The following is a 17064-nucleotide window of genomic DNA, read 5'->3' as shown; positions in this document are numbered from 1 at the left end:
ACGACTGCACCTGCAATGTAGTGTCTTACAACTTGATGGCGGCCTGTAGTTGGTGTCAGACCGGTATCCAACTTGACGATGTATGTGCTCCTTTCTCCTCTCTACACCGCCTCGCTCTTCCTTTTCCCGCAATGACTGACCTACGCCACAGTGGGTCACCGAATCCAGTGAGCCCACAAAGCAACCCTAACTTCATCCTCTCACACCTCCCAGCATGGGCATCAGGTTGCCCATCGTACAATCCCACGTCTATCCCTTCCTCTGTGGAAGCCTCATCCATCCACATCCCCTCGTGGGCCTTCCTGCCGGACAATGGGAGTTCCTGGAATCCCCAGAGCGCGCAGGCCGTAGCCACTGGCGCAGTGACCCCCACTTCTTTACCCACCGGAGCCCCAAGCGCGAGCACCGCACCAGGTGCGACGAGCTCAGTCCAAGGAGGGGTAATCGCCGGCGCAGCCGGGGGAGGGGTAGTGCTCCTCCTGCTCCTCGTGCTGGCGGCGTACTACCTCCTGCGCCGGTACCGGCAGGCCGAGCCCCGAAGTCCGATCGACTTGTCTGACACACCAGCACCTCCCGACCCGTCTCCCTATTTCCTCACCGCTCTCCCGCGCGCGCCATCAAGGCTGGGGATATATAAGCCTCCCCTCGGAGGGTGGGGACACGCTTACCAGCCCGTGAGCACGGGGTGGGAGCTGACTCCCTCAGGAAGCAGTAGTGGGCCGAGCGTGGAACGTGGGGACGGCCTAGGCGCACCGAGGAGTGCACCGCTGCTTCCTCCTACTCCGTCCTCGGGGCACTCGGGGTTTTCGGGCGCCTCGGGGACATCGACACCTAACGCGACTACGGGTCATTCACCGGTGAGGGAGGAAGTGAGGACACCCGCGCTGCCAACTTATGAGCAGGTGAGTGCGGAGGGGAGTAGGAGTGGTGGAGCGACGCCGTTGTTGCGTCCTAGTGGGGATCGGAAGAGGCCGCAGAGCGCGGGTCGGTGAACAAACTTTCTGGATTAGACGGTTGTTGTGCTTATTTGGGCAGCTATATGTTACTATTCATGGATACCTGGAATATTTATAACCTTATGAACCTGTCAAACACCAGAAAAAACTGGTTTCTTGAGAGGCGCTTATTCCCGTTGATTGGGGGGGGGGCCGGACCACATCCCTGAATACGTTAGGGTCACGTGCCCAGATCTTCTCTGTGTTCTTGTTTTGGCAACAATCAAATTGCTGGCACGTCCGATTCTTGCGGCCGACCCAACGGGCCAAGTATGTTCACAGCTTCCAGCATATGCTAGTGGGAGGATATCTCCAATAGGCGCTCACAGCTTGAGCCTCCCGAGTCGCGCCTACAGCGAGCTTAAGGGTAAGAAGACGCGGAAGCCCGATTTTGGGTCTGTGGCTGAGCGCCACAGGTGGTCCCACTTTGCTGGGCGCGGGCGTATCGGTATGACTTACTTTTGTGTAATTCGGATTCACGGATAAATCGCGGTTTACCGAATACGAATGAAAGCGGTGTATGTTGGTTGATCTTGTCTGCTGAACACCAATAAAGGCAAGTGATGAGCTATAAGTGAAAGCTGTGCCTGAACGACTGTGGATCGGCTCTGTCCCTGAGTGTGGCGGTGTCGTGGATTTCCGCATTCCATGAGGGAAAAAGGCGGCGCATGTGCCGGCACATTAAGTAAGACCCCCCAGATGTATACATTGAGCGCCGACACCTAGGGTCTGACCAATATTACAAAGACCGTCTTATACCCACAACACTCTAAGAGGCGCTTTTCTCACGCGTCCACCATCTCCTCCTCCTCCCAACATGCTCTCCCTCGCCATATCCCTTCTCCTCCTAGCAACCGCTCTTGCACAGGGCACAGGCGGGTCAAACGTCACGTGCACATACGCTTTCTGGGAATTTAACGCCGCTGGTCAATCGCCTTGTTTTGTATGGGGACAGGTGCAGAGCTTGTGCATCACGGGAGGATTGACCGTTACTCCTCTACTTAATGCTAGGTGCGTTCTTATTAACATCAGTGATAAAAAAATAGGCGGTGACCTGATTCGCAGTTATCAATATTCCCCACCGAGTTTGAGTGGTCAGGTAAACGACTGCAACTGCAATGTCGTATCATACAACCTCATGGCTGCTTGCTCCTGGTGTCAACCCAACATTTTCACTAACAACGTGCGTTCGCTTTCGCGAAATCACCTCCAAACCCTATTAAACGCACTATATAGTGGGTCACGGAAGCCCAATGGAAACAGGGTTGCACGAATTACGACTCCACGGGTATCACGGGGGAGAACGTCAATGCCATCGGTATCCCCTCCTGGGCGTATTTGCCAGATAACGGCGCTACCTGGGACCCCGATACCGCAGAGGCAGCATACAACGCCTCCCTGACCGCGACTACCACGTCGCACTCGACGTCCACGAGCCCCTCTGCTTCTACTTCCCCGACGACATCGTCCTCCAGCTCTACGGCGACCAACTCTGCTGCCGGAGTTGTAGGATCTGGCGGGTCGAGCGGTTCAAGTCACTCCAATACCGGCGCTATCGTCGGTGGTGTCGTGGGGGGAATCGCACTTCTTATCATAATCGCCCTCGCAATCTGGTACTTCGTCAGGCGCAACCGGGCTGGCACGGCCGCGGCTGCAGCAGCAGGCGGGGCTTATGGGCCCGCACCCACCACACCCCAGATGGCACAGTACCCTCCACCCCAAGGCGAGCCATACGGTCCTCCTCCTACCTCTCCCTTCCCACCCGGCAGCACCCCCAGTCCCTTCCCCTACCAGCCAAGCACATCAGGAGGGTACGACGGGACTGCTCCGACGAGCTATACTGGCAGCCCCCCGCCCGTTGCGCCGGGGGGATATTACGCCCAGCCAGCGTTCGGAGAGGGGTATGGCGCCCAGCCTGGCTACGGAGGACCGCAGTCCACCTTTGGGGGAAGCCAGGCCACCGCGGGGAGGTATACTGGTTTGCCGGAGGCGTAACCTCATGGACAATTGTCGTCCGTTTTCTGTTAACAACGTCTTCTTTCTGTGCTCTACTGTTAAGTGACAATGGAGCGTACATCTTCTTCTTCCTCTGTTCAAATCTTGTTTAAAGTGTGTTGTTGTCTTCCCTGTCGTGTTTTCTTTTGGTCGGTGTTTGGGTGTAACTTAGGTATGTGAAACATGAAAACTACGTTTGCTTCAATTCTATGTCTATCTGTTGTGCTTAGATGGACTGGGATCGTACAATCACAGTCGCGTATTTATTAACAAAAGTTCATTGTGTGCGTCTGCCATGAATCATCCGAGCCGAGGACCCGTTCTACAGGTCGATGTATTATGTTCAGCGAGGGTATAGTACATTGTGAGAGTTACAGGTTGAATTGCCCAAAAAGGAACAAGAAATTTGAGAAACTGTAAACAGCCAAGGAACTGTTGATGGGTTTGTTGATAGCACAAGCAAGTTACGCATCCGGGTCCGGTTCTCCATCCGCATCCATGTCTTCGTCGTCTTCTCCATCCGCATCTTCATCACCCAGCCCGTCGTCCGTGTTAATGTCCGCGCTCGTGGGATGCGCATGAGGTACAGCCTTGGCAGGTGTCACCTTGGTCGCAGACCGTGTAGTGGGTCTGATAGGGATGAGGTTCTCCGCAGGCTGGTCGTCATCATCGTCGTCATCATCGGAGACGAAAACAGTCTCGTCGATGTGAACTACCTGGCTGGTACTCGCCCTCTTCCTCCCTGGTCGTGTCCTCACAGCGTGTTTCAACGGCGAGCTCGCCGGAGTTCTCGCACGTTTCCGGGTATCCGGACGCGGCTCAGATGTATATTGCGCCCCACTTCGCGTGCGTCGTAGGGAAGTTGCAGCAGACAAAGAGGTCATCTGCATGCCGTACCTGGCGTTGTTTTTCGCTCCTGGTGGCCGGCCACGGCCCCGTTTGGCCATAGGCTGGGGAACATCGAGAAGCAAATTGAGGGGATCTATTGAACTAGACGACGTCTCAGGGGATTTGGTGACAGACTTCGGGGCTGTCTCCATACCCAGCTCAGGGGATAAGGCGGCTATCTCGAGAGACTCAGATGCACCAAGTTCGGGCGACTCAGTTCGCGAATCCAGAAAGCGACGTTTCTGCGCAAGGATCAGTTGCATGGGCTGTTCGACTGGCTCCGGTTCTATGGGCTTTCCCACTAGGTCCGGAGACAGCTCTCTGACTGGCGGAGACGGTTGAGTGGAATCAGGGACGATTTCACGTTCCGGTTTAGGTTCAGGTTCAGGATGAGGGGGTGCGGGATGCCGCGAGGGCTCATCACGCTTTCGCTTTCGATGTGGTGGTTGGGGTAATGATTCGAAGACGGCTTCACTCTCGTGCAAGTTGTTCATCGAGGAGCGTGTGCGCCGAGCCGAGTTGGGCGTGATGTCGCCGGAATGACCGTTGACCAACGCAGACTTTGGTGGCCGGCCGCGCCGCTTAGGTGTCTCGAATTCACGCAGATCCTCCGTGGCTTGTTCAAGAACAGTCTCGAGAGCCTCTTCAGCTTCGTGGACATTGTGCGGCGGAACGTGCAAAGATGCAGGCTCGCTCATTTCAGCATCGTCTTCGTGTGTCGATGTTGGCCCCTTGTTGCTCATTTGAGATGGTGTCTCGGCCTGCGAATTCGGAAGTCCATTGATTTGGGGAAGCATCAGAGCGCCTAAGTTGGCAGCACCGATACCCGACATTCCGACCGTGTCCGTCTTCTTCGTGCGGTCCATAATGAACGGACTCCACTTGAGTTTGTCCGTCTGTAGCTGAAGGTAGCCCTTCGTCTCCCACTTCTCGCATGCTTCGCGAACCTTGACAGAGTCCCACCGGATCGTGTACGAGATAGGTATTGCAGCCTCCTCTTCCCGCTTCGAGGATGGGCGGTTCACCGAGGGCCGGCCGCGGCCCTTCTTCTGAAAACGAGCATTTGGGGTGGACGCCCAGGAGCGTGGGCCAGAATCGTGTACTTCGAGCATATTCTGCTCAGTGAGCGTGCGGATGATGTCAGGCACGATCATTGCTGTCGCAGCGCTGATGTGCTCAAATCGGACGTTGGTACCAGGAGGGGTCGCGTTGAGAAATTGGTTGATGGTGAGCGTCCAGTAGTTACGGTAAGCCACTTCTCCGAGACCGGAAAGAGGTCGTTCGGGCGTGCCAAGCCGACCTTCTTTCTTCGACAGGAGGTAGCCTAGGGACGCATGAGCATATATGCGGAAAGTAAGCTTGGAACATACTGAAGCCAATGAGCAGATTGCCCCAGCCGCGCCTCTGCATCGCCGGAAGGGTCATAATACACGAGACGTTATACCCGCTGGGGCACCTCTTCTCCTTGCTAAAATACCCCACAAACCGAGCCCCGACGTCGGTCATCTCCGTCATAACATAGAATAAGAACGGCTCGACGTCGTAGAAGAGCGTCTTATGGTCCAGGAACATCTTAGCAAGCAGGCACAGGTTTTGGCAGTAGATCTTGTTCTTCCGTCCGTCCACTTCGAACACAGAGACGTTGCCAGCTCGGTAGATCTCATCTCCTGGCGGGTGCCGTGCCTTGCATTTCATCTACGCATACATCAGTGGTCATCCTCCGCACGGTGAAGAGACTCACCCGATGCCTGAGGTTCCCAAATGAGCTCTTCCCATACCTCAAGCAAAACTCGCAGAGCCACATCTTTCCATCAGGCACATTCGCGTACTCCTCGGGGAACGGCGCGTCATACCACGTATCAATGTCGAACCTTCCGAAACGGATCGTGCGGATGCGCTGTGGGCCTGCGGGAGGGGGTGCAGGGCGAGGGGTCTCCGTACCACCTGGAGCAGGGGAGGAGACCGCCGGAGTTTGGGGGAGGAAGAGCGTTGAGCGGGTGCTGCGTAAGGGCGGTAGGTTGAACGGGGATTCCTGACGAGGTGTCCCAACAGTCGTGCTCTCCGCTCTTGACATGCCCTGTTTTGCCTGCCCCGCAGCGGCAGCAGCAGCAGCGCCCAACATCTTTTCCTCTGCCTTGCGTCTCGCAGCCTCCCACCGCCTCTTATCCGCAAAATCGATCCTCGTGGCTTCGCAACTAGCCTGCATGTCGTCCAGCACGTCTCCAAACTGTGCGCGCTCGAAGGCCTGCTGCTGCTTTAGCAATTCCTTGGTGATTACTCGTGCTGGGAGCTTGATGATGTTCCTTCCCTGGGAATAGGGGTGCTGTGCGGCGGAGGCCAGGGCAGCAGCTGCACTGGTACTGGGCGTAGGGGTTTGTTCGGGGGATGGGGTAGGCGTACCTTTGGGCGTTGTAAGGGGCTTGATACGAACACGAATACGGTTGATAGCTGGGATAGGCGCGGGGGTGGGTGAAGGTGCAGGTGTGGGGGAGAAAATCCCTGCACGCTTGGACGACCGCGGTCTCCTCTGCGGAGGGGGGGAGGCGACATCGTCTCTTCGTACAGACTTGCGTTGAGCAGATCGAGCTTCAGGTAGGACGAGACCTTTCATCCTCCGCTTTCCGTTGGGGTTCTTCCCCTTCCCTCCAGGTGTCCTGGAAGGCGTGGAAGCCTTGCGGTTGCGAGAGCTCGAACGCTGCCTCGCCCCGCCGCGAGGTCGGGAGACCTCGCTCGGGACGTAGGACTCCGCCTCTTCCGGATCGTCGGCGGGCTCGTCTGTCCCTGGGTCGTAGTCGTTGTCCTTCTCGTCTTCGTCCCCGTCATCCTCCCCTTCTGCATCGGGGTCTTCTTCCGGGTCATCGGCAGGTTCTTCAGCAGCCGGATCAGGTTCTCCTTCAGCGTCTTCCTCCTCCTCCCCTTGTTCCCCTTCATCTCCATCTTCCACAGCTTCCCCCGCTTCCTCTGGTACATCCCCATCACCTGGCATCTGCATCTCCTCCGGATCTAGTTGCTCCCCCTCCCCTGAACCCACACCTGAACCTGCCCCAGAACCCTCCTCGAGCACGGAAAGAGGCACCCCATTACACACGGGGCAGAACCATTCCTCCTTCGGTCGAGGGAGGGGTACGAGCGGCGGGTCCATGCAGTACTGATGCCATCCGCGATCGCACGAGTCGCAGAATATCATGCGATTCTGAGCAAGGTTATTGGTGCGGAAAGCAGGGGGGAGAGAAGTCAGACTCACCCCGTCGTTCTCTGTCACTTTCCCACATACAATGCAGACTTTGCACTTGAAGCACTCCCAGTCGTACGTCCGACACGTTTCTGCCATCCCGTCGAGTTTTGCACAACTCGGGTGTACGCTCCTCCCGCACACAGAACAGGTGAGCATGATCTCCGGCACCCCGGCAGGGTTGCACCCGTCACTTCCGTGACAATGACCGCATTCATCTTCTCTCGCTTGGGTGTGTTTTGCCCGGGGGCGCGAACGCCGAATGCCCTTTGCGGGAACGCGCGGTGTGTTGGTGGACGACTCTGCCGGGGCTGGTTGATGGTGGTGGTTGATGAGCAAGGAGGGGGATACGGGCGGAGGGGGATCATGTCGCCTAAGCTGCATGGGTGAAGGTGTATGAGGCGCAGGTTGGAAAGAGGAAGACTGGCGCGTTTGTTTCTGTATTAAGTGAGTGATAGCTGAGGGTAACGTGATCTCTCCCCTTACCTTTGCCTTGATAGGTGACTCTTTAAGCGCCGGATCGATCACGAACGTTTCCTCAAATTCGCTCATCGTCATATTCAATCCACCTTTACTGACAACTTTGATTATCCTATTGAGGATAAAATACAACAAGTTTACGTCGACTGCCAGTGGTGAATGAGTCGACGACGGTTGCTTAACTATCAATTGTTCACTCAATTCGACATTGGAGCGGAGACCTAAATTAAGTGGCAGTGCACTCGCGTGCTTCTGTTCCTTAACGCCGCCTTCTTCCCGCAAAGTACTAAGACCAGCATTAATTTGTTCAACAACAATCAGGTAATGCTGTACCACGGACATCCTTCGGTCCATAATCAAATAGAGGTCGAAACTACTAAATGAGATAACCCGAGCATAGGTATGGAGATTAATCCAAGATCTGAAGCTTCCAGAATAACAGCCTACAATTCATCACTCGTTTGAATAACTGCAGTGCCATCACGGTAGATGATGGAGATTCGGTGCCCTAAGACTGTCAGGGGACCATACCATTGCTAAAGGGACTGACAGGCTTGGACAATCCCCAAATCTGATGCTTTGTTAGCCTGAGCGCCGCGCAATCCTGCCTGCCGAGTCTTCATATATAGTTATTCTCCAATTTATGAACCAGAACAACGTCACTGGGACAATTTACAGAATTATTCAATGTTCTCGCATCCCCGCTGTCATTTCAAACAAACAATCCCATTTAAATTCAATCACTATCTTAGCCCGCTACTGTTCTCCTACCCCGCATAAGCATAACTAACCATACCATACAGTCCCTCTTCCCGGCCTACCATCCCTTCCCCTCGAACGACCTCCATCTTCCTGCCTCCCCAGCCCACACCGGTAGGGACGTTCCCCCTCGCCAAGGCCCATTCCTCGACCTGGGCTTTCCAGAGCTTCGCGGCCAGCGCTTCGTCCCTCTCCCGTGCCAATTCCCTTTCCCTTTCTTCCCGCTCCTCGGCCGTGCCCTCCTGCCCCACCCCCACCCCAGACCCAAAACCAAAAGCAAAAGCAGACCCAAACCCAGGTGAAACCCTACAAAACCTGCCCTGGGCCCAGAACGCGCTCTTGTCAACATACCACGCTCTCCTGCCCCTGCTCCTCACGGGACACCAGGGCTCCCCTCCCTCCCCCAGTAGGGCCAGGACTTCCGGAGCGAGCTCCAGGACTCTCAGTCTCGTTTTCGCCTGTTTGGGCTTGGCGCTGAAGGAGAATGGCGGGGTGCAGAGAGGGGAGAGGAACTGCACGTGTAGGGTCATCGACAGTTCTCCGGGACGCATCGCTGGTCCTAGTTCTTGGTGGCAGCTGTGCGCGAGGGATAGGACCTCGCAGTTCGGAGCGCGGGTTTCCAGGAACTGGCGGATAGCGGGGAGGGGTAGGTCGGGTAGGTGCGCTAGGCCAAGTGTGCGCAGGTTTGGCTGTGACGGGAGGAGAGCTAGGTGAGAGGGAGAGAGGGGTGCGCTGGAGAGGTCTAGGAACGTTAGCCGGGCTGAGAGGAAGAGGGAAGATGTGAGGAGCGTGTGTAGTTCTCCAGGGAGGAGGGGAGAGGGAAAGCTATCGTCCCCGAAGAGGTTGAGCTGGTCTAGTCTTGCACATTTGGGGCTGAGGAGGAGGGCAAGGATCGACTGCCCTGTTAAGCGTGGGCAGCGAGCGAGAGAGAGCGCGAGAAGGCGGACGGTGCTGCTCTGCGCTAGAGCGTAGAGGAGAGAGGGCGGTGCGAGTGTACCGGAGATATCTAGCATCGTTAGGTTCGGAAAGAGGAGGACGAAACTGTGTAGTGTGGCAGGAGGGAGGGCGGACATGCCTGCCATCCCTAGCCGCTGGAGGGGGAGCGAGACGGGCTTTCTTGATTTCGGATTCGTGCTCGTTTGGGCGTCTTCTCCAATTAATCCAACTTCTGCGGGTAATGCAGCTCCAGCCGGTGCTCCAGGTACCGCACCAAACGACGCTCCAGGAAGAACAGCACCCTCCTTGGCAGGATATCGCCTGACAAAGTCTCCCAAAGCCCTCCCACATACCCTACTCACACACCCACAAAGATCGAGCGCCTCCAGCGGCGCACATTCCGCCCATCGGTCAATATCTTCCTGGTCCGGCTTCGCTCCAGTATCTTCAGGCTGCTTGTCGGCCCTCCCGTCCGGATTGGTATTGTTTTCCAGAGTGGTCGGCCCGTTCGCTGGCACTTCAGCCTCCTGTTCCTCCTCTGCTTCCCGGTGCAACCCACTCCCACCCCGAGGCCCAATCCTCCGCCTGTGCGTCCTCTCCCTACCCTTTTCCCTAGCGCGTAAATCCTTTGTCTCTCCACTCCTTCCTCTATCCTCCGCTCCTCCACTCGCACCCGCGTTGCCCGTCCTGCTCTTCTCGCCCAAACCACGCAAGAGCAGTTCTTCCAACACAGCCAGCTCAAGCGCCGAGTCCATATACTCTGTCGCTCCGAACGCTCTTACCTCGGGGACTTCCCTCAACAGCCGCAACAGTCTCTCGGGAGTGACGAACCTCGGCGGACCCCCAGCACCGGTGTGCTTCGTACTCGCCGGTAAGCGCATATGGATCGTCCGGAAATGTGCAAAGCTCACTTCCCGGATGAAGCGACCAGGGTGCGTATCAGGCAGAGCGGGGACGTACACTCCCCGAGGGCGGAGGACATCCTGTAGCGCGTCGGATACTCGGCGGGAGAGACGCCAGCGGGAGCGAGAGCGGGTGGAGGATGAGGGCGAGCGCGGGGGATGGGAGTCGTCTTCTGCTGTCAGGGGCCGCCTTCCTCTTGGAATTGAGGGGCTTGATTCCCTGCTCTCTGGGGGACTGAGCAGTTCGGGAGGGATATGATACCCCGGGCTTCCCCGCACCAGTGCTTCCCTAATACTTGCAGCTAGAGCCGAGAGACGCAGTGTGTCCTCCCTCGATGGAGAGCGGGCTCTGCGCTCGGTAATGAGGAACGCTGCGGATGCTGCGTGTGCCAAGTGCTGGGCGAGCAGGGCTTGGTCCGAGTCTGGGTCCAGTTCAGGGTGGGAATCGTATGTCGGGGAAGGCTCTGCTCCGCAGACGATTGCAAGGAGACCTAGCCAGCTTCGAGGGTAGGTGATTTGGAGACTTGAGAAGAGGGCTGGGAGGGCAGCGGTGCGCCATGCTGATGATGTGCGGGTGAGAGAGAGCAAGGTGTGGAATACGAGCCATTGAGGCCATTGTGGTGATGGAATTGTGGATGGTAAAGCTATTGGAATGTCATGTGTTGATGTTGAAGGAGGAAAAGCGAGAGTTGGGAGAGGGTCGAGGGATGCTAGATTTGATGGTGGTGGTAAGAGATGAGAATGAACATGATGAGCAATGTGAGTAAGAACGTCTGTAGGTAGACGGGCGCCTGAGGATATGTCAGTTGGAGTGGGTGACATTGTATGAAGGGGAGAAGAATATGCAAAGGGCAGCGCTTTATATACTTTTTTTTCCCTTCCAAGCAAACGCCATAATCGCATCACCTGTTCACTCAACACATTCCCTTCCTCGCAGCCCTTTCATGCGTGTTCCTTCATATATCCCCACATGTATCATTCACAATATAATTTATTTCCCAACGGAACTTTGCGGTGTCCGCACGAGGATGGTCACGGGTCAGCACAAGCCCCGGCTGGCATTTTCCGCATTTTGTAAAGAACAAAAGGGATAAGTAACGAACATGCAAGTTCCGATCAAGTAATTATATTGTGGCATAACCTTGATTATTTTTACTTGACAAAGTTTAGATAGAATGGACCGAACTGATGGAAGAAGCAACCGTGTGACCACCGGTGTTAGAGATGCTGAGCATATGGCGGAGCAAATGGGACAAAACTCTTGCTTTCATCAACGATCCCATGTATACAGTACCATACAGAGCTATACTGAGGCAAAATGTCAGTATTAACCTGTATTTGTACCATACTGACAGTGTATACAAGTATTCCCCAGTATACATGACTCGGGATCAGTATTGTAATCTTTGGTATAGGTATGGTATTCTTCAGTATTACCATTTCATGGTATATCTTTCATACTGTCTTGTACTCATACTGTATTCAACCAATCATTCCCAACGTTATGTAGTAGTGTGCAAGAGGGACCCCATGACACTCTGTGTGGCCTTCTCTTTACCAGAATGTTTACCCACATCTCTCTCCTCACTGGGGTCCAAAAGTTCATCATACTACTGTTTCCCATTACTCCATTGTCAAACTCTATTTTGTTCCCCTCCTATCATTCCACTGCCATACAGCAGGGGAGTACTGGAAATGCACTACTCAGGCAACCCTCCTTGGGTACACCTACTCAGCCTCCATGGTTTCTGCCACAATCACCTGCCCCTGCCAGAATCCCTCTTCATTTCAATCTTACTACAAAATATGGCAGAATACCATAATTGTATTTGAGGCTATAGCTACATATCCTGTGGCCCTAATAGATGCGCATACTCAATGGCATGGTACACTTGCAGAGCATGCTCCCACCAGCTATAGTAATCTGCCAGTGTTATTCCCCACCTATCCCCCTCAACTTGTGAGTTGAAGTAGAACAGCTCTTCTTGGCTCATAGGACATGCAGCGTCATCCACCCAAAACTGTGTGAATCCTGTTGGCTGGGCACCAACGTGATGTTGCATCAATGCCTCGTCTTGCAGGCCCTGCCAATTGATACCAAACATATCCCTCCTGCTGTCCCCAGACCAGTTCCACAGAGTACCATCATAAAGCCCTCAACAGCCCTTCCCCAGCATACCAACCATCCACCTCTCATTTGGTGATTTCATCTGTCCTTTGTGACTCTGTAATGGGTGGAAGTTCCACATTTGTTGCCATAGTTCTGCATCTTGATTGATATCTCTGAGGAATAGATAATGCAACAGCCACATATGGCTGTTCAGTGCAATATCCAGCTCAAGGTATGTCTCCATGTGGATGAAAATATTCTTCCATTTGGAGCCAAAATCCTTTGTGACGTCTCACCACATTCATTCAATGTGCACATTATGTATGGAGCTGATGGTGACATGCAAGTGTATTTGTTAGCATCCATCTCCCAGCATAGTGTATCAAAAACTCACTGCCCCCAAATGAATGACCCCTGGTTCATGCCATGTTTGTGTATCATCCATGATGCAACATCAAGGTTTTTGAGCCCATGATCTCCATGAATGCAAGAGGGAGTTCCATGCCACATACACATGTCCTGAAACATGGTGAACACTGTATCCTTGCAGTTGTTTGTAGATGCATGAATACCAGTACATAGATGTGAATGACCATCTATGAATGCATGTACACTATTCCATGTCAAACATCTGCTACTCATATCAATTAGCATCTTTTGGGTTCTAGTGTTGATGGTACATCAGCTCACCTACATTTGCATCGAGATGCCATAGAGCATTTGGACTGGCCACTTTGTATGGTCTCTGTTCCACAGGAATCTGATCTCCAAATTGATGGTGTGGTGCCACTTGGTGAAGAGATCCTTGTATCTTCTTTAGCAGTACCTGTACCCCCAAGGCCAGGAAGTACCCCTGAACCATAGATCATCCCATACATGAAAAGGTATCCAGCACTCTAGATACCTCAGTATCCAGTTCATTCTCAGACCATGACAAGCGGGATTGTCTTGGTGCATGTTGCACATGTATGACTCCAGATCCTGCCATGTGTGCCACATAGACTGGTTCTTCCTTGGGTTGTAGTCCCAGGTCCACTATACACTGCCTTAGAGTTCTTGGAGAGACCTCAAGCAGCTTTGCAAGAACTGACAAGCAAGGTACCACACACAAAGCAGCAGTCAAGAAATCTTTGTTGATCACAAACTTCCTTTGGCCTCCCTGGTTCCTGCATGATACCCAGGTTGCTGGACAACCCCATGCCATTATTGATCTATCCTCTGCTTCAAGGCCCTTCTCCACATCCCATTGCAAGGCATGAAGTTGTTCTTTGGCACTATAAGATTCTTCTTCTGGTAGTAGCTTCCATACCTAGGATGACCATCAGCATTGTACACCTCATACTCTGAGCCCTTCCCTGACCTCTCCCAAGACACCCAAGAGCCACACCACTTCTGCTTGTGTTTACTCCCAGTAGGCTTGATCTCCCATGTGACCTTCCAGCCCTCTTTGAACATGAATCCCTACTTGTGCAAGTGCAGCCCTAAATTGAAGAGCTGACTGTATTGCTGCAGCAGTAGGCAAAGCCATTGGTGTGGGTTGTTACTCACAAACATTGGACATAATATGTCTGAGCATAATTTCTCTTATCTCAAATTGATGTGGTATGATATTGTATGATGTGGTATATTACAGTATACTTTGGTATTGTTTGGTATTCCCCTGTATCTGATGGGAGCGAATGGTGCTCTCACAACCATTGTGTTTGTCCTTCACCACACCATTGTCCTTCATACATACCTTTCGCCGCCCTTGTCTTGTAATGCCTATCCAACTACAGAATCGAGTCCTCCCCTCTCCTGCTACAGATTCTTTCCCTTGCCTCAGGAAGCATCGACAAGCTGATGAAACTCAGCCCCCCCCCCTACACCAACCCACCCCATAGACCCAGCTGTCTCCTTCAATGTGTTACAACCACCTGCCAACCAATACAAACAACTGCCTTCATTCAGTGACACCAATGTTATCCACAATGCCAACAACAAAGGAGTTACTGTGTGACCTGATGGCCACAATTCACCTCAGCATATTCAGCCATCTGCAACCCCAGCCAAAATTAACTGACTCTTCACACCCAGTCCCATCCCCATGATGCACCACATTCCTCCCACAAGTGTGGACTTTCAAGTGCCATCCACTGTGCATATTTTATCAAATGTCCAATATCCATAATTGATCTCTAATGTTGTAGACACACATTGATCCTCTCCTCAATCTGGCATGTGACAATCCAGTCAATCCTGTATCTGAGCATCACATCCATTTGAGCTCAACCAGCCTGCCAGACAGCAGTATCTTGCAGACTGAAGGGCCATTGGTAACCTCTGATCTATGGTACTCCTTGGTCTTGTGCACAGCCACCTCTAGTTCTACCTCAACAATCATGTCTCCTCTGGATACCACCAAAAAGCCAGCATTGGCTGACATTGTTCCTTCTTTCATCAACATGTACAAAGCACCAATCTTGTCTTCCCCTCCACCACATGTTTCTGATCATCTGTTCCACAATGAGTCATTTTCGAGCATGCAGGTTGTACAAGCCTCTGTCTCACCATATCAGGCAATGGACAGACCTTGTTCTATTCTTGTGCTGTTCAGTAACAACTTGTCAGCACTTCCTGAAGCACATCTTGTTTGTCATGCTGAACTAGATCTGTCTGGTTACCAAGTTCAAGAGGGAGTAATGTGCACCACCATAGATGTGGTCATGCCTATTGTTCTCTGCCATGTCACACCCATGAGTGGTTGGGAGGCATACCACTCTCATCATCAGCTCTGGTTATCACACATACCAATGGCCATTCATTCAGTTGATGCACTTAATCATGGAGGTTGGTGGCTGTCTTCTGCCTTCGATGCTGTCAACTGCCAGTTCATTACTGCCTGGGGTATTGTCTCCAATTGCCCACATCCCCTATTCCTTGACAGTTCTGCATTTTCCAACTGCAACTTGCTCACCTTGACAAATCTATGTTTGTCTTATGCTTTGAGCTCTTGAAGGTATTGTTTCTCTCCTTACCATCCTATGATTTCTAACCTGATGTTGCCAGGAATCACCTTATCTAGGTGGTGATCCCATACCAGTCTTGACCTCAACTTCAATGATCTCATCCAGTCCTATGCCTGTCAGGCCTGAACTCGATGAAGACACTTCATTACTTATGCCTGATGCAGGTGCCCCTGTCATCCACCCCAATACCATCTGGCCAACACAGAATCCTGCCATCATACCATTGAATACTGCCAGTGCACCATCCAATGCCACCCTCACACCATCAAATACAACACTCACTGCTCCAATCACACTGACCCAATCTGCAGGCAGTACTCCTTGTTTGAAGCATCAAGACCGGCCCAATGTTCCATCTCATGGTTTCATTGGTGTCAAATAACTTGGCTGCTTCCTCTGCCAGTGCCACTTCACTCACAGTCTTTTCTCCCTCCCTTACCCCCTCTGATTCCCCTACTTCCATGGTGGTCCTCCCACCTTCTTCCTCACTCAGGCCTAGTACTCCCCCCTTTGATCAAGCACTGGTCCATACCAATCATGCATTCAATTTGGCCTCATTGGGCCAGCCCCCAACAGGGTCAGATAGTCAGTATTTGACCATTCTCTCCAATTATTTGCACCACATACCCAATTCGTCTCAGCTTCTCCAAATGGCTTGTACTGAAAATAGGTGTGCCCCTACAATTGCCAAGTTCCAGTGAGGGCATGTGATCAAGGCCATCATGGTACATCTTGGTCTCATGGATAATGATGCCTGCCCAAATGACAACACCATACTCATCAATGGAGTACCTGTAGCTGTGACACAAGTACTGGAGTGGCTCAAATATCCATACAACATGTTCAAGAATAACCGCACACTTGTGAACCTTTTTGGTTCAATTTTGGTGGAACTTGAGGATGAGATCTATGAGGCCAATGTGCATTTACCATCCCTGTTGTGATATTTCATTGATCCAGACTCTCCATGGCCAGAGTCTCGCAGACCTGGTACCTCAATTGCTGAAAGAACCACAGCCACCATCAAAGCAATGGAGCTGGAATGCTGTGCATGAAGAGCTCTCCCCACCCTCAAATCAGGGGCAGGAGTATTGGGTACAGTGCCCATACTGTATCCCATTTGTAGAACAAGCAGGTATGGTAGATCCAATTGCAGCCTGATATGGTAGCAGTACATACCATCATATATTGCCCATTTATGTTGGGACAAGATACCTTTATGTATTGATCAGTTTGTTATGCAAGTGGTATGATATCCAAAACACGGGAAGAGTAAGTCATCATATCAACACTAAACACATACAGGGACCAAATTTGTGCTGCAACAATCATTGTATTGACAAAACATGAATACAGGAGAGTTTATTCCTTTCCTATCCTTTAAGTACAGTATGTATGAGAAGAGGCAGTTCAAGCCAGGAGAGGTAAATGGCTGAGCAGACAGAAAAAAAGGACATGAGGGATAAGTTGGGCACATTCTGTACCAGATGGTATCAGACCCTCCACAAGAACACTAGATAAACAGACATAAAGGTTCAGACTGAGCATGAGAACATTGCACTATCAGTGGAGGAGATAGAAATATATGAGGCATCAGTCCATACCAGATGGTACAGATCCTTCCATGAGAATATGAGCAGAAAAAAAGCAGGGTATTTTGGAGATGCATATGTGCATATATTGGGACAAGGCTGGTACTCGCCTGTTAGGGCAACACAGGCTGACTAAGTCTGCTCACCTAAGAGTGCCAAGAGTCTAA

General features: G+C 52.5%; 6 protein-coding genes across 6 annotated transcripts; 2 read left to right on the top strand and 4 right to left on the bottom strand.

Moving 5' to 3' along the window:
• The first annotated feature begins 91 nt into the window (after nt 1-91).
• Nucleotides 92-1058, top strand: DACRYDRAFT_20312 (uncharacterized protein). Its single transcript, XM_040771880.1, has one exon. It carries the CDS (start codon nt 132-134, stop codon nt 990-992), a length of 861 nt encoding a protein of 286 aa, XP_040631535.1. The 5' UTR covers nt 92-131; the 3' UTR covers nt 993-1058.
• A 742-nt stretch (nt 1059-1800) lies between these two features.
• On the top strand, nt 1801-3256 carry DACRYDRAFT_20311 (uncharacterized protein). Its single transcript, XM_040771879.1, has 3 exons — nt 1801-2006; nt 2061-2178; nt 2232-3256. The coding sequence occupies exons 1-3, from the start codon at nt 1813-1815 to the stop codon at nt 2988-2990; spliced, it is 1071 nt and encodes a 356-aa protein (XP_040631534.1). The 5' UTR covers nt 1801-1812; the 3' UTR covers nt 2991-3256.
• Nucleotides 3257-3339: 83 nt separating this feature from the next.
• Nucleotides 3340-3896, bottom strand: DACRYDRAFT_20310 (uncharacterized protein). Its single transcript, XM_040771878.1, has one exon. It carries the CDS (start codon nt 3878-3880, stop codon nt 3455-3457), a length of 426 nt encoding a protein of 141 aa, XP_040631533.1. The 5' UTR covers nt 3881-3896; the 3' UTR covers nt 3340-3454.
• A 1181-nt stretch (nt 3897-5077) lies between these two features.
• On the bottom strand, nt 5078-5952 carry DACRYDRAFT_48063 (uncharacterized protein; the record flags this gene model as incomplete). The annotated part of the gene is made up of 3 exons (XM_040774803.1): nt 5078-5202; nt 5249-5573; nt 5620-5952. Coding segments are annotated over 3 exons (783 nt in total), but the record flags the coding sequence as incomplete, so codon positions are not given.
• Nucleotides 5953-8319: 2367 nt separating this feature from the next.
• DACRYDRAFT_114009 (uncharacterized protein) lies at nt 8320-11009 on the bottom strand (the record flags this gene model as incomplete). The annotated part of the gene is made up of 1 exon (XM_040769742.1): nt 8320-11009. One exon carries the CDS (start codon nt 11007-11009, stop codon nt 8358-8360), a length of 2652 nt encoding a protein of 883 aa, XP_040631531.1. The 3' UTR covers nt 8320-8357.
• Nucleotides 11010-12343: 1334 nt separating this feature from the next.
• On the bottom strand, nt 12344-12589 carry DACRYDRAFT_47457 (uncharacterized protein; the record flags this gene model as incomplete). Its single annotated transcript, XM_040774757.1, has 1 exon — nt 12344-12589. A coding segment is annotated over one exon (246 nt), but the record flags the coding sequence as incomplete, so codon positions are not given.
• Between the last annotated feature and the right edge of the window lie 4475 nt (nt 12590-17064).

The sequence above is a fragment of the Dacryopinax primogenitus genome (assembly GCF_000292625.1).
Source record: "Dacryopinax primogenitus strain DJM-731 SS1 chromosome Unknown DACRYscaffold_3, whole genome shotgun sequence".
In the NCBI taxonomy this organism is placed as follows: Eukaryota; Fungi; Basidiomycota; class Dacrymycetes; order Dacrymycetales; family Dacrymycetaceae; genus Dacryopinax; species Dacryopinax primogenitus.
The sequence above is the reverse complement of the archived record's forward strand: the minus strand, read 5'-3'. Positions and strand labels throughout refer to the sequence as shown.